At 43.9% G+C, this 25,114-nt stretch overlaps 1 protein-coding gene across 2 annotated transcripts in view; it reads left to right on the top strand.

Moving 5' to 3' along the window:
• Positions 1–25,114, top strand: part of LOC126262421 (multiple C2 and transmembrane domain-containing protein) — a 1,124,939-nt gene that overhangs the window by 632,078 nt on the left and 467,747 nt on the right. The window contains exon 1 of one of the 2 annotated variants that reach the window (XM_049959056.1): positions 21,609–21,692. The exons of the other annotated variant lie outside the window; for it this stretch is intronic. Coding sequence (XP_049815013.1) covers positions 21,618–21,692 — 75 coding nt within the window. The 5' untranslated portion in view covers positions 21,609–21,617. Of the gene's footprint in view, positions 1–21,608; positions 21,693–25,114 lie in introns of those variants that run through there. 2 annotated transcript variants of the gene reach the window in all.

The following is a 25,114-nucleotide window of genomic DNA, read 5'->3' on the forward strand; positions in this document are numbered from 1 at the left end:
TGGGACATAAGTACTTGAGGTTTGTGGCATCATGTACAGTAACTCAAAGTTTTGTACAAAAAATTAATACACTTCTACTTAAGCTCCTTCGTAACCCGTAAAATATCTATACGATACTGTTTGTGTGCACAAGCATGTCTGCGGTGATGGAGGCATCCGCAGTTCTGTGGAGATCGCCAAGCTCACATACAGTCAGGATATAAACAATGTCTTTCATTTAACCCCAAAGGAAGAAATCCAGAAGAGTTATGTGCGGTGATTGTGTTGGTCATTTAGTTGATCCACTACGTCAATCCACCGCTGTTTTCAGTACCGAAAGTCACGAACGTGTAAACACCAATGTGCTACAATATGACCGCGGACTCGTTTACAGACTTCGTCTTCAGTTGGAAGAGAAGACGGCGGTTCAATACCGCATCCGATCATCCTGATTCAGGTCTTCCGGGAGGTCCCTAAATCGCTGCAGGCAAATGCCGGAATGGTTCCTTTGAAAGGGCACGGCCGATTTCCTATCCCTAATCCGAGCTCGTGCTCCATCCCTAATGACCTCGTTGTCGACTGGACGTTAAACCCTAATCTCCTCATTCTCAGTTGGTGAAAGGGGAAGACTCTGAAGGACAACAGGTTTCTCAGGCATGTCAAGATAAATAACTCCTGTTACTGTTTGCTCAATGAAGAAAAACGGGCCAGCTGTGTTGTGTTTCATCAGCGCACAGCACACATTCAACGTGTTTCGGCATATTTTCGAAAACTGGTGTTTTTCCGAAACCCAGATGCGAATGTTGTGCTTATTAGCCTTCCCACATATGAGGAAGGCTGTTTCGTCAGAGAAAACATTTCCTAGACAATTGGGGCTTTGCCTAATCTGGTACAATAACTCACAATCAGTAGCGAATTCGTGCGAACCTACAAGTTGTTCACTTCAGTGCTTTTACGGTTTGTATTTTCTAAGCGTGCAAGCGATGTCGTGTATGCAGCACATTCTGAACTGTTGATTGAGGGATGTTTAGTTCTAGTGATGTTCGGTGAACTGACTTTGATGGGCTTGTTCGGAAGTTCTCTCTGATCCCCTCTACCCTTTCAACAGATGTGCTTTATCTGCCATTACCGAAGTGCGTTTGCGCTCCCAGTGGCTAGGAACTTGCCTGGTGGTGTCCTTCTTAACACACGTCGGAAATTTCTTTAGACAGCAGTGGGTGATTTCGTTTCCACATACCATACCACGCGTTCGGCTCTCTCTTGAGGTGTAGTCACTTCTGGTAAATAGTTACCACCAAAAGCAAAACAAAAGGAATCATTTAGAAACGAAATCTACACGAAACTTTTTGAGTTGCTCTACATAATGCCGCAAACTGCATGTATGTCTCAAAGATTTTCTTAACTGCGGTCAGAAGTCAGGGCTGTTTCACATGGGCACCTGTATAATAACTGAAATCAGATTTGCTTCAAGAAAATTACAATTAATTGCCAGTGATTTAGTGAATGTTTTTGTAATCGTTGACACCTTTGTCAAATCTAACCCTGTCGTAGTGTAATCCGATTTCCTAAGGGCGTTCTCACAAATAATTGGCCAAACTGCCGTGCAACTGCCCTCGCGTCGTGAGGTCAACTCCGAAAATTGCTTCGGCCTCGCGTAAGCTGTTAGTAGTGTTGGCTCTTAACGCATGGGCCTCATGACAGCTGACCTTTTTCGTTTCCGCTGCAGTCGTCACAACCGGCCGTTGATCAGTGTGTGACTTTCATTTTCTACTTTCGCTACGATTAGTTTTTATCTTATCGTCCTGATAAAAACACGACAGGTACCATTTCATGGCGCCCACTCGCCGAGCGGCAGGATCGCCGCTAGCGGGCGAGCCTTATACATCACGAAGTTGCTGCAAATTATTGCCGCGTAATTTTCCATTCCTATCGCGGTGTACCATACGCCACTAACTTTTTATGTCATGCCGAATACCCGCAATCGCTGTAATAGTGTTCCGCCTGATAAGCAATGCTGAATGGGCTTTATGCAGCTGTGTATTACTAGTGTATTGTTTATGCCCCGTGGTACAGCTCTTCCTCTCTGACAACACCACGAGGTCATCGACAGAGTTCGCCGGGCAGTGCATACGTGGCTACGTGCTACATTAGCAGAGCACATGACATCCGCACCGCATGTGTAAAGTGCTGCTCATAACAATATTGCTAGATTGGCACAGTGTTTGTTACAGTCTCTCCCCCACAACCCCCTTCTTTTCAGATATTTAACTTGTCACTCGTGCATACGGTCGTAAAAATAACAATAAAATTGTTTAATGTAGTAACATTATTAAATTAGTGAGTACACTGCTTTAGCATTACTGCCAAGAAATTCCATTTCAGAGAACTGTAGTATTCACAAGCAACCGTCCAAAGATTTAATAAGAAAATGTGTTGCGCAATTGAGTTATGAACCCTTCTAATTTTGACTCCAAGATTTACACAGTATAAGATGAAAGTATGCATCGATCACTGTCACCACTGTCAACTACGATTATGAATATAGGTCACAGGGGATTGCCGTTTACTTCTATCATTTTCGCTTACATTCCGGACGTTGGTCTTCCTGTAATTCATTTATGAATCCGGATTTCCACAGACATAAATTACTTACACATTCATTCTTCGGCCAGCACTTAAAATGTGTCACCTTACACGAGGCAACGCCCTATTTTCATACTGTCTTGTTGACAAGTTACGAGCCGGCCGCTGGTGGCCGAGCGGTTCTGGCGCTCCAGTCTGGAACCGCGCGACCGCTACGGTCGCAGGTTCGAATCCTGCCTCGGGCATGGATGTGTGTGTTGTCCTTAGGTTAGTTAGGTTTAAGTAGTTCTAAGTTCTAGGGGACTTATGACCTCAGCAGTTGAGTCCCATAGTGCTCAGAGCCATTTCAACCATTTTTTGACAAGTTACGAAAGTTAAAAGCCATTTAACTTTCTTACAGGATGTCACTTCCCCTACCATCGCCTATTAGCTTCAGCAACTACCGCTAAGTGGATCTGCGCTCGTTCGTTGGACTGTGTGCGTCTTGAATCGTTCGTTTATGTATGTAAATCGTTATCAACATGACAAAATAATGGGCTAATCTTCGATTAAGTATATAAAAACATTGTAAAGGGACATAATTTACTTAATCCGTGCGATAGGACTCTCACTCTAGCATTCAGCAATTCCTCATAATTGCTTATTTGTAGTGAAGTAACACAACGTCGTTTGAAATATCGTACGGGTTCGAAAAATACTTTAATTGAAAGTTTGGGCGTACTGGGATTAATATTACTGCAGCACAGCCTATTTTGTAAAAGCATTTTTTATTTCGGTATAATGATGATAATTGTTTGCTTTAGCCATTGAGTCTAAATACTATGCTGAAGTGGAAATACAAAAATTGTTTGTGCCTTTACGAACTTACAGCTATTCTTGGCCCTAATTAATATCCTATGTAAATATTACAGGGTTCGCATTGGTGCTGACATTGAATAATAAATGATATAAAATAATGACCGTTCCGCACAGTATTTGTAAGTCTGGTTGCACAATTAAGTGCAGTAACGCTAAACGAAGCATATATTTAGAGCATCTGTGAACTATCAGAATCGTGACCATCTCTAAAAGTAAACACAAAGCAAAACTGCCGAGACAAAAATCTCACTTTCCGATGTACCTTCAGTGTTTTATGGATCGCATCAGCCTACTTAACGTAAAATTTTAGAAATAGTGTTCTTCGGAATGCGATAGGTGTATTGCAGAGATGAAAATGATTTTCGCCCTCGACAGATAGCTACCGTACTAGTGTGCTGGACGTCTCCAAACGATTTCTACGGGATAGATATTTCCGTATCCAAAATTTCTGGGTCCGTTTTTTTTTCGTCAACGTCAGAATAAGTTCTTGGCCAAAAATTAGTCCAACCATACTAATTCCCGTACAGGGAGAAGCTACTTTTACCCGAAACTTACCAGTAAGCTTCGGATGTCACTAGCTTCTTTCTACCAAAAACTTCACTTGTTGCCATCTTGAAAGTCGCGTAAGTAGCGTTTCCAGCTTCGGCGTGTGAAAACACTGACTTTCATGTAAGGATGGTGGTGATAGGGGGTGGGGTGGGTGTGGGGGGTGGGGGGAGGACGCACGTGCCAGTAATTCATGCCTGTGGAAACGCAGCTTTATTGAAGCAAAGGTTTTTCCCTTTCTGTCTCGACTTATTCAAATTCCTGTGCTGTACCCATCTAACATGTGGACTCTCGAACCGTGCCGCATTTCTTGTCGGCAGCAGGTACAATTCATCTGTGGACAGGCGCCTGTAATTGGCTGGAATGTTTTCCGCAAGCGATCAGAATGCAGGCCTAGTCTCGTCAATAAGAAACGCCACAGTTGCTTGTAATTTTCTGTGATTCCTTGCCGTTTTCGAGACTATTAGTATACTACTATATTGTCCGAAAGCTAGCTTAAAAATGTGGAAACCCATAAAGCGCGTTACACAATACCTATTACAGGCTACTGGGAGTCGTAGAGGGAACACAGTAGGTAAAGTTTTGATGAGGAAGCCATGTCACTAAATGTACGTTTGCATATAAAATAAGTTTGCAGATAGGATAACTTTCAAATGTCACACAAACTGAGAACAGGGCGCTGTCGTCGATACCTCTGATAGTAATTACATCACATACCATTTTTTTGGTTGAGCGACGACGACGACGACGACGACGATGATGACTTCGAAGAAACTGGTACGTTCTTTACTTCGAGGGTTTGCTGTGGTGTTCCACGAATGTACCTTATACTCGCCTTTGAAGAGAACGTCTTCCGTCGCGTAGAAGAGGACGACAAGACGAATACTCGAAATATTGCCCATACATTGTGCACCTGGAAAGTACACATGTCAGAGCTCATTCATTGTCCCCATTGTGTGCTGTTGTGAAGCGGGAGATTTGAAAGTGATCCGATCTTCAAACTCATTTTATATCCAAACTGTAAATTTTCGGACATTAGCTCCTCAACAAAATATGGTCTACTAACTACCCTCTACAACCACTATAAACCTGTTACAGGATTTGTGAAATACCCTATATACTTACGTATATAAACGCTTTTACTAAACAGTGTTTTGGAGTGCAGAGCGAGGGTAGAGGGGGAGGAGGGGGCGCTTAAGAGCCCTTCCTCCCTTGGATCCGTTTGTTCATGCTTTTACATACTGGCCTACAGTAACTGCATCTTATGGTTAGGAATTACAACAAGGCCCAATCTATACTAATAACTAAACTGTAGAACTGTTATGTCTGTATACTGAAAATATTCGCCCAAACTTGATTGCGTATGATATAGGAAGTGTAACGGAATACAGTATGACTATTTTTACAAATTTCGAGAGTGTTTTTTTACTGTCTGTATGAACACGCTAATCTCCAAAACTACTAGATGAATTTTAGTGGGGTTTTCACAGGTTATTTGAGCTACGCTTAGGGCAACATACAGGCTTTGTTTCATCAAAATCATATCACGGAGAAAGATATCTTAATTTAAAGTTCTATAAGTCTACTGAGCTTAGTAGTGCGGATGTTTACTTCACTGACACTATCCTCATGACTTGGTACATCAAAAAACCACTAGATGGCACTGTTAGTATCGTAATATACCACAGAATCAACAGATGGCTCTGTTAGATTTTCACCTTACTGACAGAAGTATTTTTGGAAGTTTACATCATGACAGAGATAATCACCGCAACCTTATCCTAACGAATACAAACTAACACTGAATTTACTTGGTTAGGGTATACACTTTGATTTCGCTTTTTGTATAAAAGACCTTACATAATTTCTTTGCTTCGGTCGATATGTTTTATTTATATTTGAATTCTTGACTAGGAGAAACGGATTTATGGAGTTTACTTTGTGATTTGGGTGCCTACTTATAAAATTTTGATTTCATTTAGTTTACAATTAAAATGCATAGAAAATGGTAAATTCTTTCACAGTACACTTGAATGGATAAAAGGCTTAGGATTATGCCATCTCAAGAATACTATGTAAATCGTGAAGCGAGACTTGCTGTGGTTCGAGAACATCAGGCTTTAACTCACTCTTTGGAAACTCTTTCCGAAAGTGTGGCGCGACGTAACTCTGATCGAGAGCGTCATGCATTGCCACGCTGATCACTACATGTATTATAAGGAAGTCATCTGGCCATTAATTCTTACCGAGCGAGGTGGTGCAGTGGTTAGCACACTGGACTCGCATTCGGGAGGACGACGGTTCAATCCCGCGTCCGGCCATCCTGAGTTAGGTTTTCCGTGGTTTCCCTAAATCGCTCCAGACAAATGCCGGGATGGTTCCGTTGAAAGTGCACGGCCGACTTCGTTCCCTAATCCGATGAGACCGATGACCTCGCTGTTTGGTCTCTTCCCCCAAACAATCCAATCCATAAATTCTTAGCGCCACCCGTGCAAAGCCGGGGCGGGTCGCTAGTTAAAACTAAACTGTTTCTCGAGTGCCAAAGTCACCCCGTGGGAAAACACTGCCTGTTCACTTAACTCGTACACTATAATGACTGCATCGTTTAGTGAGAAGATTACTTGTTTATGTTGTAAAATCTCACAGCACATGCGCTTACCTTCTGTCACCCACTTGGGCGTACACTGGCTGCGTTACAGTTATTAATGATGTAATTGTAGATAATGTGCAGGACACCCGTATTTTGTCAACAGTTCCTTTAGTCTACTGGGCGGCAATATTACACAAACATGTCCTAATGGTAAAACACGATCGACGTAAGATAGGACGAGACTGGGGTAGTAGCACAACACCACCATAATCACACACTATATTGCGAAAGTCTGAAAAAGAAATCAACGACTACTGACATTACGTATAATGGTCAGCTGAACAGTCAGTGTTTTACATACACAGCACAATAAGTCATAAACATCAACAAAATCGCTTATTTAATTTTTAAGAAGCATAAGTAACCTATGGTTGTACGTTAAGATCGTAAGGTTTGAGTCTTTTCCTTATATGTGTAGTGTAACGAATTATCTCCCGTGCCTTGCAAATAACGTATAATAATGACAGAGTAGCTTTCTCTTCATTCTCAATATAGATTTCATCTACAGTTATATTAGTATCACGAGACCTTCCACAAAGCCACTACATGTGCGAAATTTCTTGACTGTTTCCCGTCGCATACTTAACACACTATTTGTCAGTAGTGTTTCTTAATGACACTTGTCTTTTGTATCCATAACTCCACGCATAGGTCGATATAATGCCGTGGTGAAAAAATGATTTACTCTCTTACTGCCCGATATGATGACGTTGACTGTGATCCTTTACATTCATCCGGTTTGGCTTTCCGTACTTTTGATTGCATGCTGCGGAAGTACATACTGCATAAAGGTAGTTGTGTCTTGTGTGTGTGTGTGTGTGTGTGTGTGTGTGTGTGTGTGTGTGTGTGTGTGTGTGTGTGTGTGTACGCGCGAGACTTGTCTTTAATGTATATTTCCAATATATCTCTCAGGCGCTTTCCGACAGCCACCTAAATGAAACTAAAAAATTGGAGGAGACACAGGATGCAGTATAATACTCTCTTACATGCAGATACTAAAAGCCATGTCTATGTACACAAAAACCTTCAACGTGTGTTTTCTTAAATGGTTTGATATTCCTCGTTTCCTGTAATGTAACAGGCTATTAGCTTTTTCGCGTTACGTGTATTGGTGCTACATTCTCATATGGCATCTTGTTTCACACTCGCCCCACCCCCCTCCCTCCCTCTCTGTCTCTCTCTATCTCTCTCTCTCTCTCTCTCTCTTTCTGGCTTTGTGTGTGTGTGTGTGTGTGTGTGTGTGTGTGTGTGTGTGTGTGTGTGTGTGTGTGTGTCTCACAGGGAAAATTCTGAGTATGAACCATGTAAGAATCCAGCAGACTGAAAATGTATTGGGAGACATTTTCTAAAACTATGCAATGTAAATATACAGGGGTTGGACGAAAATATGGAAATAACAGGAGAAATGTCTATTTGAACATAGCTGCAGATGTTGGATAAGCCTGCAGGGTACGCTGTCCTATCTGAACACATGTGCAGTGTCCTCGATACGTTTCTAGCGTCAGTCGTGGTCAGAACAGTGTTCTGTGTAGCTGTCAGTGAATGATGTCGCAGCTAAGTAAATTTGATCTTGGGCAATTATTGCACCTCGTATCATGGGTGATTCTGTAACGAAGGTAGTCGAAGTGTCTAGTGTTTCGCCGTCTAGAGTGGCCGAGCGGTTCTAGGCGCTCCAGTCTAGAACCGCGCGACCGCTACGGTTCAAATGGTTCAAATGGCGCTGAGCACTATGGGACTCAACTGCTGTGGTCATTAGTCCCCTAGAACTTAGAACTACTTAAACCTATCTAACCTAAGGACATCACACACATCCATGCCCGAGGCAGGATTCGAACCTGCGACCGTAGCAGTCGCACGGTTCCGGACTGCGCGAGACCACCGCGGCCGGCGACCGCTACGGTCGCAGGTTCGAATCCTCCCTCGGGCATGGATGTGTGTGATGTGATGTTAGTTAGGTTTAAGTAGTTCTAAGTTCTAGGGGACTAATGACCTCAAAAGTTAAGTCCCATAGTGCTCAGAGCCATTTTTTGTCTGGTGTTTCAAGACACATTATATCGAAAATTTATATACCGGGAACGCGGAAAACCTTCATCTTCTAACTCACAACGCGGACGTAAATTGTATAGAGTGATCGTGACAGCCGCTCACTGAAGAGAATTTTGACAAAAACGATGAAAACGATAGCTGAAGAGGTCACTGAAGTACTGAAAGTCGCACTCGCGAAGCCTGTCAATACCAAAACAACATAAAGGGAGCTCTATAAGCAGGGAATTGTATTGCGAGCCGGAACTTCAAAAACATTCAACAATAATGCAAATGCTGTTTGCAAGAAAACGTGGTGCCTTGAAACCTGCACTATGGATCAACAGAAGAATGTCACTTGATGGGATGAGCTTTGTTTCAGGCTGTTTCCAACTTCTGGCCTGGTTTACGTCCCAAGCGTGCAACATGACGGCGTTTCGGTGATGATTTGGGAAACCATAGCGTGGTATCCATCGGTCGCATGCTTGCTATGCAAGGTTGTATTACTGGCAAGGATTATGTGACCATTCTGAATGATCAGGTCCAGCCATGGTACAATGTTTGTTTCCCAGTGGTGATGTTGTCTTATACGACGACAGGGCCCGTTTTCACACAGCGCGCATTCTACAGGACTGGTTTTGTGAGCACAAGAATGAATGATCGCATCTCCCCTGGCGACTGCAGTCACCGGACTCAGTAATATTTGTGGTCTAATTTGGAGAGAAGAGTGTGTGATCGCTATCCAGTTCCATCATCGTTACCCAAACTTGCCACTATTTTGAAAGAAGATTGTTTGGTTCCCTTGAAAACCATACAGCAATTGCATTTATCCATCAGGAGAGGACTGGAAGGTGTTTTGAATGCTAACCGTTTACCTACACCCATTTACGCACCGTAATGTGTTGTGTTTTTGGTGTTTTTATATTTTTGTACAATACCTGCAGATCTTCGAGTAACTGTCTTGGACTGTTTGCAGTCTCAGATGGCAGAATTTTTTGCAAGCGGCATTTCACAGATCGTAAAGTGAGATGTAATAAATGCTTAAATCGTAATGCTTTATTCTATAATTTTATGTGCAGCTTGTTGGAGATTATCTGCTGATGCCAGAGGTTGAAAACACCGCTTCAATTGTAGAGTTCTTTTATTTTCACACGACCGGTTTCTGGCTCTTATAAGCCCATCTTCAGGTGTCGTAACTTGGTGCTGTGGCCCCCGAGCGCCGCGGTAGACGTGTACTAGGCACGGTGTGCTACCTATGAGCACAGAACAACTGAAGCTGTATTTTCAACCTCTGATATAATGCTCAGTTTCGGATGTTCCTCCAACAGGATTGTTTGTATCTGCTGGTGGTTAAAAATTCCATTCGTATAGAATTTGTATTCGTATTGCGCCCAGAAAAACGTACTAATCTAATGTTTCATGCATATCTAAAGGAGAGGAGTTCAGCTTGTATTTGAGATAGGCTAACGTCTATCAGAACAACTTTCCGCTGAAAGATATCTCCATCACGCACCAGATACTAATCTCGACAGATTTTTAATCTATGTCTACGTCAAGTGGCGTTATGTTGACGTGTACCCAAGCACACTGTGTGCTTTCCGCGTCCGCGAATCAAGCGGACGTGTAATGGAAGGGAGCGGAAGCACATCGGAATTGCGTAGGAGCACAGTTATCTAGAAAAATCGATGCACCGTTAAGTGCCTCACAGCAACCTGGAAAAAGCTTACGTATCTTAGGGGAGCATCACAAACGTGTGAGAGATAAATCGAAGCAGGTAAGTTTTGGCCAAGGTAAACTATTACAGTACAAAACAAGAGCTCCGAACAGCGAGTACTCGTGGTAAAGTCGTGGGCTCTTAATAGTAGGTTCCCAGTTCTAGTCCTGTCTCAAACCTTGATGTGAATTTTGAATGTGCTGGAAATTGGAAATTTGTGTTAAGTTTCTAAAGGACCAAATTGCTGAGGTCATCGGTCTCTAGGCTTACACACTACGTAATCTAACTTACACTAACTTAGCCTCGGGCATGGACGTGTGTGATGTCCTTAGGTTAGTTAGGTTTAAGTAGTTCTAAGTTCTAGGGGACTGATGACCTCAGATGTTAAGTGCAAATGTTCAAATGTGTGTGAAGTCTTATGGGACTTAACTGCTAAGGTCATTAGTCCCTAAGCTTACACACTACTTAACCTAAATTATCCTAAGGACAAACACACATACCCATGCCCGAGGGAGGATTCGAACCTCCGCCGGGATCAGCCGCACAGTCCATGACTTCAGCGCTTTAGAACGCTCAGCTAATCCCGCGCGGCTCAGATGTTAAGTCCCATAGTGCTCAGAGCCATTTGAACCATTTTTTTTACACTAACTTACGCCAAGGACAACACACACACACTCATGCCCGAGGGAGGACTCGAACCTCCGACGGGGATGGCCGCGTGAACAAGGCGCCTCAGCGAGCGGCTACCCCGCGCGGTGTTGAATGTACTCTTACTGCCTGTATCCTTTAAGAGTTGTAGAAACAATGACAGTTATTTCCATATTCGTGCGTATAACGATAACTGAGTACTTGGTATCTTAACACTTTACAGTCAAAACTGTACGGACTGTTGTCGTCTTCTTCTTAAGATTCCAACTCCTGGCAAAGATTGGTGCTTCATGTAAGTAGTTCTGCTCTTGACAGCTTCTTCTGAAGTACAACTGTGATTTCTTCGAATGTACATGAACCAGCAATTAATCCGTCTTCCAGTAGACCTGTTGCGACGTATCTTGCCTTCAGTAAAAGTTACAGTAATAGTCCGCCGCCTCAGCCATCAGTCTGACTTTCGCTGCCGTGCATTTGTGGACTCGCTGTGTATTTCCGCCTGCGGAGAGAGCGCGCTCGCTGTTGTTTACTTTCAGTGGCCGACACGCGTCGCTTACCTGGTAGAATCATGGCCAACCCTTTCTGAAAATCCACATTACGATTCACATTTTACAATGATTAGACACGACAAAAGGCTCTGGAATTGGAACGCTTCTTTCGCGACGAAGGTAAGTCCCAGCTTCCGACGTTTTAGGCAGCCATTTTCTCCTTCTTTAGTGGCAGAGCGTGCGCCAAATTGGTTAATGACGCAGCGTGCAACGAATACTTCGTGAATCAAAATGAGACATTGTCGGCCACGCAAGCTTGGGCATACGCACCATACAAGATTTCGAACTACCATTCCAATTCCAGGCGGAAGACGTTATTGCGGCTTTCCGCCCCAACGCCAATATACAGGGTGTTACAAAAAGGTACGGCCAAACTTTCTTTATTTGTGTGTGAGGAATGTTTCCTGAAAGTTTGGCCGTACCTTTTTGTAACACCCTGTATATGGTTACACTGCCGAAAGATGGGCGCAATTCCAAACGTACCCCGTTCCTAACGGTGTACGACAGATCACCGTCCGCAGCTCGTGGTCGTGCGGTAGCGTTCTCGCTTCCCACGCCCTAGTTCACAGGTTTGATTCCCGGCGGGGTCAGGGATTTTCTCTGCCTCGTGATGACTGGGTGTCGTGTGATGTCCTTAGGTTAGTTAGGTTTAAGTAGTTCTAAGTTCTAGGGGACTGATGACCATAGATGTTAAGTCCCATAGTGCTCAGAGCCATTAGAACCATTTTTGACAGATCACCATTGATCTCCGTTGCCATGTGCCTTCTTATACACAAATCAGCGGGTGCCGCGCAATCGTTATATACGACGAGCAACCGAAGACATGTCCAGGTGCAGCAAAGAAGGCCAGCTCAGGTACGAGTGTCTTCAGCGGCACTTCACCCAATTGCCGGCCGCTTCCGTGGCGCCTCCGACTCCGACGACGGTTTTACCGGTCGCCTGCGCATCGGCGATCTGTTCTCCTCCCTCCAACCGTCGTCAGTTGAACCACGTATCAGTATCCCTTAGAATGGTTCAAATGGCTCTAAGCCCTATCAAAACTTAAACATGAACTTGAGACAAATCAAAATGTCAGGCGCTTCAGCTACCTCTGTGAAACCAAAGAACCAATTGGGCTTGAAAACGAAGCGCAAAGAGTTCGATTACAGAAACTCAGGAAAGTGTACAGGAGAATGTGTGACATCTCTAACATAAAGTGCATGTTCGCACATACGAAAGCTAGACGTGATGCTATAGTACAGTTTTACTAAAATTGCTCCGTAACTTATTTAATAACCATCTATCCGTATTAAAGTACCCACTTAAATTCAAATTGCACTGAAGCGCCGAAGAAACTGATACAGGCATGCCTATTCAAATACAGGGATATGTAAGCAGGAAGAATACGGCACTGCGTTGGGCAAGACAAAATATGGCTGCTACATGGTAGGTTAACAAGATATAAGTGAGTTTGAACGTGGTTATAGTCGGCACACGAGCGATGGGACACAGCATCAAAAATCGATCAAATGGCTACAAACACTATGGGACTTAACATCTGAGGTCATCAGTCCCCTAGACTTAGAACTACTTAAACCTAACTAACCTAAGGACATCACACACATCCATGCCCGAGGCAGGATTCGAACCTGCGACCGAAGCAGCAGCGCGGTTCCAGACTGCAGCGCCTAGAACCTCTCGGCCATAACGGCCGGCGACACAGCATCTCCGAGGTAGCGATGAAGTGGGAATTTTCCCGTACGACCACTTCATGAGTGTACCGTGAATATCAGGAATCTGATAAAACATCAAATCTCCGACAGAGCTGCGTTCGGAAAAAGATCCTGCAAGAAGGGACCAACGACGACTGAAGAGAATCGTTCAACGTGACAGAAGAGCAACACTTCCGAAAATTGCTGTAGATTTCAGTTCTGGGCCATTAACAAGTGTCAGGGTGCGAACCATTCAACGAAACATCATCGATATGGGCTTTCGGAGCCGAAGGCACATTCGTGTACCGTTGATGACTGCACGATACAAAGCATTACGCCTCGTCTGGACCCGTCAACACCGGCATTGGACTGTTGATGACTGGAAACATGTTGCCTGGTCGGACGAGTCTCGTTTCAAATTGTATCAAGCGGATAGACGTGTACGAGTATGGAGACAACCTCATGAATCCTTGGACGCTGCATATCAGCAGGAGACTGTTCAAGTTGGTGAAGGCTCTGTAATGATATGGGACGTGTACAATTGGAGTGATACGGGACCCCTGATACGTCTTGATACGACTCTCACAGGTGACACAGCATCCAGCCTGATTACCTGCACCCAGTCAGTCCATTGCGCATTCCTACGAGCTTGGCAAATTCCAGCAGGACAATGCGACACTCCACACGCCCATAATTGCTACCGAGTGGCTCCAGGAACACTCTTCTGAATTTAAATTCTTCCTCTGGCCACCAAACTCTCCATACGTGAACATTATTGACAATATCTGGGATGGCTAGCAACGTGCTGATAGAAGAGATCTCCAACCCCTCATACTCTTATGGATTTATGGACAGCCCTGCAGGATTCATGGTGTCAAATTCCCCCAGCACAGCATCAGACGTTAGTCGAGTCCATGCCACGTCGTTTTGCGACACTTCTGCGTGATCGCGTGGGCCCTACACGATATGGTGCAATATGGCTCAAGACCCGCAGTGGGGGTAGAGGACAGCGGTGGCGCCTAGGTGCTGAGTAACGATATCACAACCCGGCTGGAAATAGCGCCCTCACTCGCTATTGCCTGAGCAAGTCTCGATCTCACAAGGTAGCACGAAATTTCCTGGCCTGTGAATGGTTGAAATGCTCGAGACAGAAGGTTCTTGTACTAGCAGAAAGAGTGCACGGCCACGAATGTTAAGAGTGGGTTAGCAGTTCTGAGATTTCATCAGAAAGATACTTAGACACGTATGTGAGTCACTGTGTTGATTATAAACTATACTGCATGTACGTAAGTAATCTTGATTCTTATATTAAAGGAACACATCCCCATTTGACTGTCTTGTTGTTTTTCTAAGTACAACCCATGTTCCGGCTTTTTATGCTATTTTCAAGTATTTGATTTTATGTCTTTATCAAATAATGCATTTGTACTTAAAACGTAACGATAGTGAAATCACTATAATTACGTTTTAAGTATATGTGCTCATCTTTTATTTACTAACGTAAGCCTGGTTTTACTAAATATGATGTGCTCCCACGATTGTTTACTAGTCTGTTACAAGATGGTGATTTCACATCTGGCATTTCGTGAGGAGCCAATGTTGTTCTTAATTTACGGACAACTTTGAGCTTGACATGTTAAGTGTTCTACAATATATGATAAAGACATAAAATCCAATACTTGAAAATAGCATAAAAGGGCGAAACCTGGGTGTACATAAATAAAGAATAAAACAGTCAAATGGCGATGTGTTCGTTTAAGGAATATTATATGTCGGTTGCTCAGCAATATCAAAAACTGTTAATCTTGATTCACGAGTGTACAGTACAGATTTACACTAGTGACTTGTGCAGTATCTCACATGTAACGTTAACAGTAGTGTGTTAAGAAATACAGCATGAAATAAAGGCATTCCTTCGAACAAAAATTGTGAGCTCTTTACTGAAAAATAGTTACGGCTTTTCCTACGATTCTCGCCATTACAGAGACACGACTGAGCGCTATCTTTTGCAGCGAGATGGGCATCTTTAGAAGATGCTAGGTTAGGAGAACTAGAAACATTGCGAGGTTTGTGTGATGTACATGTCCAACGATTACGTTCACGTCTACAGTCCCTTTGTTACAATCAGCAACTGGACATGTCACTTTAACAAGGGGAGATGTATCGCAAGTTGTTACTCCTGGTATCATGGTGTGGGAAGCTATTGAGTATGACCTCAGGTAACCGCTGTTGGTGGCTGTCGAATTCTGATGGCACAACAGTACGTCACGGACACCGCACGTCCTCATGTTATAACCTCTCATGCAGCAGAATCGCGATGCCTGTTTTCTACAGGGCAAAGCTTGTCCACAAAGAGCACGTGCCTATATGAACAACCTGCGAGATGTTGAAATATTTCTGTGGTCAGCAAGCTCACCAGATTTATCTCCGGTAGAACATTGTGGGCTCAACTCGGACGCCCAACTTCGTCTTAGTCAGTATCCAGGTTATGAAAGATCAGTTACAACAGCGCCACCTTTCCTCAGGAGCGGATAAACTACTTTATAATACCCTTCTCAACAGAATGAGTGCGTACATTCACATCGGAGGGAGTGCAGCATCGTACTAGTAGCTGAGTTCATGCTGCGAAACTGCTTGTAAATTCTATTGAAACGACATTATATGCTCTCTCAACATGGGTGCTTCAATTTTTTGGTAAGGTAATGCAGTTTAGAATCGTCTTGTAAACTCCCCCCCTCCATTTTTCTCGTAATTCTACAGTACACTTAATTTGAAAGTAATCTGATTTTTCGAACGGAGACGACTTACAAACAGATCACTTCAGCAAATGGCGACACCCTCTGCCTACTTGCTACGGCGTGCCTTAATTAACTACCATTCAAAATCAATAATCAGTGATGACAAGGATTCCTTGCAATGAAACAAAATGTCCACTGACTTTATTAATCTTCAAACGATAGGACATGCCTGACTATTCCACTCCTTCACACTGATATTATTCACAATTCAAGGTCCTTTTATTTCCAGAGAAGCCACTGGTTGCTCATTCTCGTCCAGTGCGAATCTGATGATTATTACTATAGTAAGGTCGCTTATAAATTATTTCGCACAATTGTGTCCCCTCTAGCGGTGGATACTCACATAACCGTGTAATTCGACAACTGGACCAGTAAATTTACTTTGTTCAACAGGAGTTCAGGTCTTCTCATTAATCTCTATACATCAGATAATATACTCCTCGATACAACTCCTTCAGTACTTTCTACTTCAACGATTCAGTTTACCGCGACTCTTTCCCTATATGTTGAACTCAGCCGACCCAAAACCATTATTGACTACGCTCCCACTACTGCAAGCACTGTCGGCGCCAGAAAAGACGCGTAACAGTAATGAAAATTTGAAGGTAAGACTCATCGTCTAGCGTATGCTACGTGTCTCAAAATCTGTTTTAGTAAGAGAGCTTGCTGTAGATAAATATTAATCCCCTGCCTTTGGCGTATTTATCAGTTCGTTATCGGTAGCGTTCATGAACACGACAAACTGTAGTGTTCAAGGGTCAGAATGCACGGCACGTTGAGGCCGTAACAGGCGGAGCTGGAAGAACCGTATTAGGCTGTGATCAGGAAGGACCGCCTGCCGGCTGCCTCACTTAAATGCTAATCTGGGCCCCCTGGGACGTGCGAGTAACAAAGTTAGGAGGGAGCGCCGTCTCGTTTCGCAACTAGGGTATCTTCTGCCATAGTGGAAGGAGTGGTAGGTTGTTATGAATGTACGGCGTTTAATTTCGAGAGTCTCCCTAGATTTTACTGACACTCTAAAGGAAGGAGATATTTGGTGAACTTTTGAATCTTACTCATGGATTACGAATGTCTCTTCTGGTGTAAAAGTAAATTCGTGTTGCATGGTTGGCTAGGAGTGCCTCAAAAGGAATGGCAGCCTCCTATTTTGCAAGTTCTCTCAACTGGACATCACTTCAGGGATTAGCGCCACCTTAACCTAACCCTATAACTCTAACGAGGAAAGGGGACCTACAGCTTAACGTGCAATCGGGACCGCGTATCGTTCCTGGCGTATCTTCAAAACGCTATAGCAGAGGCAGATTGAAAAATTCTGGTGTCTAACTGGGATTGGAACCCGCGACTTTACAGTTTCCAGGCTTGCATTTTAATACTCGGCCACCAAACTCGGGCAAGACTTGACCATGCGCTGACAACCGCTGCAGAAACTGCAACAGTTAGCGGAAGTGGGCGAACACGATACAGTACCTGTAGCTATCTTTGTCGCTACCTACTTTCTTTCCATATTAGGGCAAACACATATCACCATGGACTGTGGACGACGGAAAAAGTATCGAGTTCGTTAGAAACAAAGCACAAGCTCGAATTGTTTCAACGATGGAGAAGGAAATCGGCAGTATCCTTTCAAAGGAACTATCCTGACATTGTCCTGGAGTGATTTAGGGAAGTCACGGAAAACCGAAATCTGGTTGGCCGGACGGGTATTTGAACCGTCGTCCTCCCGAATGCGACACCAGTGTGCTAACCACAGCGCCACATCTTTAGGTGACTGTGGGAGGAGAAACTCAAAAATATTTGGGATCTGGTGCTATGGAAGGACGCTGAAAATTAGGTGGACTACCAAGATAAGAATTTAGGACATTCTCCGCAGAATCGGCGAGGATAGACGTACGAGTATGTGGGAGACATTAACGAGAAGAAGGGACAGGATGTGGAAAACATTAACAAGAAGAAAGGACATATGTTAGGACATCAAGGATTAATTTCCCTGTTACTAGACGAAGCCGTTAAGGCCAAAAATTTTAAATGAAGACGGAGATTGGAATACATGCAACAAACGACAGAGAACGTTGGTAGTACGTACACTATTGGCCATTAAAATTGCTACACCAATAAGAAATGCAGATGATAAACGGGTATTCAGTGGACAAATATATTATACTAGAACTGACATGTGAGTGCATTTTCACGCAATTTGGGTGCATATATCCTGAGAAATCAGTACCCAAAACAACCACCTCTGGCCGTAATAACGGCCTTGATACGCCTGGACAATGAGTCAAACAGAGCTTGGATGGCGTGTACCGGTACAGCTGCCCATGCAGCTTCAACGCGATACCACAATTCATCAAGAGTAGTGACTGGCGTATTGTGACGAGCCAGTTGCTCGGCCACCATTGACCAGACGTTTTCAGTTGGTGAGAGATCTGGAGAATGTGTTGGCCAGAGCAGCAGTCGAACATTTTCTGTACCAGAAAGGCCCGTACAGGACCTGCAACATGCGGTCGTGCATTACATCACCGGGTCATGCAGAATTTCGCTATTGGTCTGCAGCACATCATCGCCAATGATGGTAGCCCTATCGAACATGTTATAACCTAAATCGGAATATCTGTAACGCCGTTTATATGCTGAATAAAGTGTGCTCAAGCCGTAATTTGTAACTAATTTACGTTTTTTGTCATGTAGTTCAATAATTGTCACCTTGTCTCCGGCATGTTACACGCTACAATAGTGAGCCCTGTAGCGGCAAAGTGTTTCAACTTGCGCCAGCGAAGTGGGAAAATCGACAGTGTAATATGCGTGACATGTAATACCCCAATAGATACTGAGAAGAGAGGAACTAATTCTGAGGCACTACTTGTGTTAAGAATTATTTCCTGTTGATGTTTATGGTGTAGTTGATATTTGTGACTGCAGGATTTTTCGGCGTATTCCAGTGACAAAATCTTCTCGGGTGGTGAGTCGAGTGTGGGCGTTGTCTTGTTGCAACGTTTCAATGAGTTCTGTAGAACGCAGCATGGCCTCAGTGCGGGCATCGAGTCCCAGTGTTGTCATTCTGTCCGCGGATATATTTTATTCCAAGCCCTGACTAGGTCATCTATGTGGATGTTGAATAGAGTTGTTATATACGCTACTTGCTTATTTCCCACATGTATTAAGTGTAATTCTTTGATATGTTGTACTCATATTTATACTGAGGTATCAAAAGTCACTGGATACCTCCTAATATCCTGTCGAACCTCCTTTTCCCAACGTAGTGCCGCTACTCGACGTGGCATGAACTCAACAAGTAGTTGGAAGCCCCCTGCAGAAATATTGAGCCTTGCTCTCTGTACAGCCGTCCCTAATTGCGAAGGTGTTGCCAGTCCAATGTTTTGTGCACGACCCGTCCTGTCGATTATGTCCCGTAAATGTTCGATGGGATCCATCTGGGTGGTCAAATCATTCGCCCGAACTGTCCAGAATGTTCTTCAGACCAATCGCGAACAATTGTGGTCCAGTGACACTGTACAATGTCATTTATAAAAGTTACATTATTGTCTGGGAACATGAAGTCCATGAATGGCTACAAATGGTCTCCATGTAGCCCAACATGACCATTTTCAGTCAAAGATCGGTTCAGCTGGACCAGAGGCCCAGTCCATTCCATGTAAAAAGAGCGCATGGCATTACGGAGTCACCCCCAACTTCCACAGTGCATTGTTGACAACTTGGGTTCATGGCCTCCTAGGGTCTGCGTCACTCTCGAAGCCTACCGTCAGTTCTTACCAACTGAAGTACAGGCTCATCTGACCAAGCCACTGCTTCTCAGTAGTTTAGGGTTCAACCGATATGGTCACCAGCCCAGGAGAGGCACTGCAGGCGATGTCGTGCCGATGGGTCCGCAGCTCGTGATCTCGGAGTCGAATTCCCGGTTCCCGAGCACGGGGTCCATGGTTCGATTCCCGGCGGGGTCAGGTATTTTCACCTGCCTCGAGATGACTCGGTGTTTATGTTGTCGTCATCATTTCATCATCATTCAAGAAAGTGGTGAGATTGGACTGAGCACAGGTTGGGGATTTGTACGGGCGCTGATAACCGCGCAGTTGAGCGCCCCACAAACCAAACATCATCATCATCATCATCATCATCGAGCTGTTAGCAAAGGCACTCCAGTGGGTCGTCTGCTGCCATAGCACATTAACCGCAGGTTTCGCCGCACTGCTCTAACAGATACATTCGCCGTACGTCCCACATTAATTGCTGCGATTATTTCACGCAGTGTCGCTTGTCTTTTAGCACTGACAATTCTGCGCAAGCGCTGTTGCTCTCGGTGGTTAAAGAAGGCCATCGGCCACTGCATTATTAGTGATGAGAGGTAATGCAGAAATTTCCTATTCTGGGCACAGCCTTGACACTGTGGATCTCGGAATAATGAATTCCCTAACGATTTCCCAGATGGCATGTCACATGCTTCTATCCCCAACTATTATTCCGCGCTCAAAGTCTGTTAATTCCCGTCATGCGGCCATAATCGCGTTGGAAATGTTTTCACATGAATCGTTTTGGTACAAATGACAGTTCCGTCAAAGCTCTGCCCTTTTATACCTTCTGTACCCGATACTTCCGCCATCTGTAGGTGGGTATATCACTGCCCCATGACGTTTGTCACCTCACTGTATTTACTGTTTAGCATTTTGAATGACGTAACTATTACACTGAAAAAGATGACATTTAATCTGTTTTTGCACTTCTGAATGTGAAAAATCTTTCACGCTGTTGTTCAAGAGTATTGCAATCTCTTTGACGACGATAGTCATTTAAAATCTAATGATGGCTCTGTAAGCCGAATACAGGTACACTAAATAAATTAATATTGTACAATATCTACGCTTTGTGCTTTAGGTTTATAATTAGTTAGACAGTAGTTTTCTCGTTAGTATTTGTAAACTCTCGGCCAAAACAGTCCGCAGCCCGTGGTCTGGTTTTATAGCGTTGCTGTCTCTCGATCATGGCGTCCCGGGCTCGATTGCCGGCCGGTTTGAGGATTTTCTTTGCCCGAGGACTGGATGTTCGTGTTGTCCTCATCATCATTTGTGATAGTGGCTAGATTGGACTGTGTAAAACTTGGATTTTGAAAAGATTGGGACGTTTTACGGGCGCTGATGACTGCGCAGTTGAGCGCCCCACAAACCAAACATCATCATCCGCCAAAACATCAGAGGTGCTTCTAGAAAATAAGGGGGGGCGTACCTGCAAAAATCTGTGTCTTTGAGCCAGGCTTAAGAGGTAGTCGTTGACAGATGGCTTGTTTCTCTAACGTCACGCTGCTCTGTCTGCGGTATTATACCAAAGACCACCGTATCTTATCGGAGGCGGGGCAGCGAAAGCGCGGCGTCTGTCTATCGCACGTGGGAGGCCGCCCGCTGTCAGTACGCGCGCGCCAGTATGAGCGTGTACACGCACGTCCTGGACCGCTGCCGACGCGCCGTCAGCGCGCAGGATGGCGCCGGCGGGGACGCCGTGTCGCCAGCAGTGGCAGGGGCTGCCTCCGGGGTCAACAGGCTGATGGACCGCCTGCGGGACTCGCGGGCCGCCGAGATGCTGAGGGACGCCCGCGAGATAGACCCCGTCTGCGAGCTCAAGAGGGTACACTTCGCCAGGATGACCATCAAGGTCGGTCGCACACATTAACCCTCCTGAGGCCACGCTCCGGCGAGCGCAACGCGGGTTTTGGCAAACATCTGATGCTGCTGTACAGTATCAGATGTTTTGGTTGCCACATGACCCACAGCCACGACGAACTATCTAAATGAACATCTGCATTATTACTATGCAAATCACCCTTACGTGTTTCGTAGGCATTACTTGGAATCCTTTCTTACCATTTCTCTACATTCCCCTCTCAAATAGAACATGGAGATACTGAATAACTAAATTTTTCCGTGAGTTATATGTTGACTCTTACAGAGAAGACAACAGCAACCAACCACTTTTTACAGTGCAGTTTATTTATTTAAATAGCACCATTACTGGTTTCGAACCGAAAGGTTCCTTTCCAGACGGCTAGTTCACCTTAAGAGTACATTAGCATTCACTTTTTGTATTCCCAAATGATGAAATTTCCTTGGGGTGGTGGTGTCCTACAACCAAAATAAGATGTGATACAATGTCTTTTTAACCGTAATTATGTCTCACAGAGATTTTAAATGGTGTAAGCAAATTATTTTAGTGGAGAAGTTTTGGTTATTTACGTTCAGAAAACGTAATTTCATCATTTGGAGAAACAAAAAGCGAAAGCAAATGTAAGATGTATCTTAACGTGAACGAATCGTCTGAAGATGAACCTTTCGGTTCGAAACCGGTAACGGCGCTATTTAAATGAATAAAGAGCTTGTAAAAAGTGGATGGTTGCTGTTGTTTTCTCTGTAAGAGTCAACCTATATTTTGTACACAGCCACGCGCTCAGAATGTCAGTTTTCGACAAAATAGCATTTTTCGAGAGAGCAAAAATTTCCCTTATTTTATGACTATGGTAGTTTCGGCATGTGTCGGTAGAATTCAATAAAATATTGTGGCACTCGGAGAAAAAAGTTGGCGAACGAAGTTACTTAGAAATATCTCACTGCAATTCCTTCGTTTTGATAGTTACCACCCGAACTCGGTTATAATACCCGTCAAGCTTTCTCCCTCATTTCGCGATAATACAAAACAACTTGCCATCCTTTGAACTTTTTCGATATCGTCCGTCGCTCTCACCTGGCAATGATCCCTTACCACCCAGCAGTACTTGTAACTCTCCCTCTCCGACCGAGAAGAGGAGATACATCTGTAATGGAAATTATTTGAGAATGAAGATATGCGCTTATATTTCGCTGCCGGGATAAAAGCCTCACAGTTTCTAATTCGCGACTGAGAGAATATTAATTATTACGGGCGCGCCAGTGTTATTCGCGCCTGGACATCAGACTTCGTAGTGAGATAATAGCTGCAGTCTGTAAAAAGGTTTGTTACCATTAGTGGCGATCTGCTTGAGATGTATAAAATGGTTGACATTTGTTTGTAGCCGTTATTCTAGAAAGCGTTACAAGTACTTACAGGAACGACAAGCTCCGGTTTCTCAGCTGTGAAAATGGTGATTAGTACTCTTAAAATAAACACATGAATACCATTTGCAGTTAACGCAATTCTTACTAACTAAGAATTTTAAATGCTTACATAAGCAGAGACCAGGACAGGAGACAGACGCTAGCTGTAACAGAATAAAAAAAAAAATAATGTCTCAAAACATGTGATGAACAACGTAAAAAAATCCAGAGATAACATTCTGTTGATTTCTATCGCAGTTACTGATGTACGTAGGGAAAGAAATGGGCGTATTGTTACATACTGCAGATGAGGACGTACGAGAGCAGTGCTAGACCGTCTCTTTATCAGATTTATTGGAGATTCAATGTGTTCTGCAAACAAAACGCAGTCGACTTTCCCCACAACGTTTTCTCTACGATGGATACAATTTAAGTTCATCGTAATTATGTTTCCTAGAATAGACATGTAGTTGAATTGACAATTTATCATGTAACCGAAATATAAAGGAATTTTTTGTTACTGCTCATGTGGAAGACCTAACACACTGTATTTTTCTGGGACAATTGCTACTTTTCGCACAATACAGTATCTTCTCTAGATCGCCCTGATGGCTTTACAAGACGGCAAGCGCCGGAAATAAATGCAAAGAGACTAAGAGAGCCGTTCAGACTGTCTCCTAAACCGTTTTTATAGATTAATAACAACAGAGGGCTGACGGACCTTCAGTTTCACTAGATGGCTTCCCGTCAATTACTACGCATTTTTTCTGACAGGAATTCACGAATCCTGTAGCGCAGCTGAGACTACACACAACAGGCAGACAATACGGTTAGATGGCAGGTGCGACAGACGATGTCAAAACCTAGAGTGTTATGAAAATGGAATCAAGATCCCCCCTCAATTGCACTTCGTGAAAATAAAGAGCTAGTCATGTTTCTTAAAATCACTATTTTCTGGACAAGTTTTCATTATATGTCAATAGACAGTTTTCTTCGAGGTATGTCTTAATGTTAGAACACCGTATACGTTCCAAAATCCTTTTACAAATCAGTTCCAATGAAACTGGTACATAATTTAGCTGATTATTTATATTTACACTGAAGTGCCAAAGAAACTGGTATAGGTATGCGTATTCAAATACACAGATATGTAAACAGGCAAAATACGGCGCTGCGGTCAGCAACGGCCGGCCGGTGTGGCCGTGCGGTTCTAGGCGCTTCACTCTGGAACCGCGTGACCGCTACGGTTGCAGGTTCGAATCCTGCCTGGGGCATGGAAGTGTGTAATGTCCTTAGGTTAGTTAGGTTTAAGTAGTTCTAAGTTCTAGGGGACTGATGACCACAGATGTTAGGCCCCATAGTGCACAGAGCCATTTGAACCATTAATTTTGTCAGCAATGCCTATACAGGGTGGTCCATTGATAGTGACGGGGCCAATTTTGTCACGAAATAAGCATCAAACGAATAGACAACAAAGAACGAAACTCGTCTAGCTTGAAGGGGGAAACCAGATGGCGCTATGGTTGGCCCGCTAGATGGCGCTTCCATAGGTCAAACGGATATCAATTGCGTTTTTTTTAAAAAAATACGAACCCCCATTTTGTATTACATATTCGTGTAGTACGTAAATAAACATGAATGTTTTAGGTTGGACTACTTTTTTCGCTTTGTGATAAATGGCGCTGTAATAGTCACAAACATGTGACTACGTGATATCACGTAACATTCCGCCAGTGCGGACGATATTTGCTTCGTGATACATTACCCGTATTAAAATGGGCCGTTTACCAGTTGTGGGAAAGGTCGATATCGTGTTGATGTATGGCTATTGTGATCAAAATGCCCAACGGGTGTGTGCTATGTATGCTACTCGGTATCCTGGACGACATCACCCATGTGTTCGGACCGTTTGCCGGATAGTTACGTTATTTAAGGAAACAGGAAGTGTTCAGCCTCATTTGAAACCGCCAACCACGACCTGCAACAAATGATGATGCCCAAGAAGGTGTT

Source organism: Schistocerca nitens, chromosome 6 (assembly GCF_023898315.1).
Source record: "Schistocerca nitens isolate TAMUIC-IGC-003100 chromosome 6, iqSchNite1.1, whole genome shotgun sequence".
NCBI lineage: Eukaryota > Metazoa > Arthropoda > Insecta > Orthoptera > Acrididae > Schistocerca > Schistocerca nitens.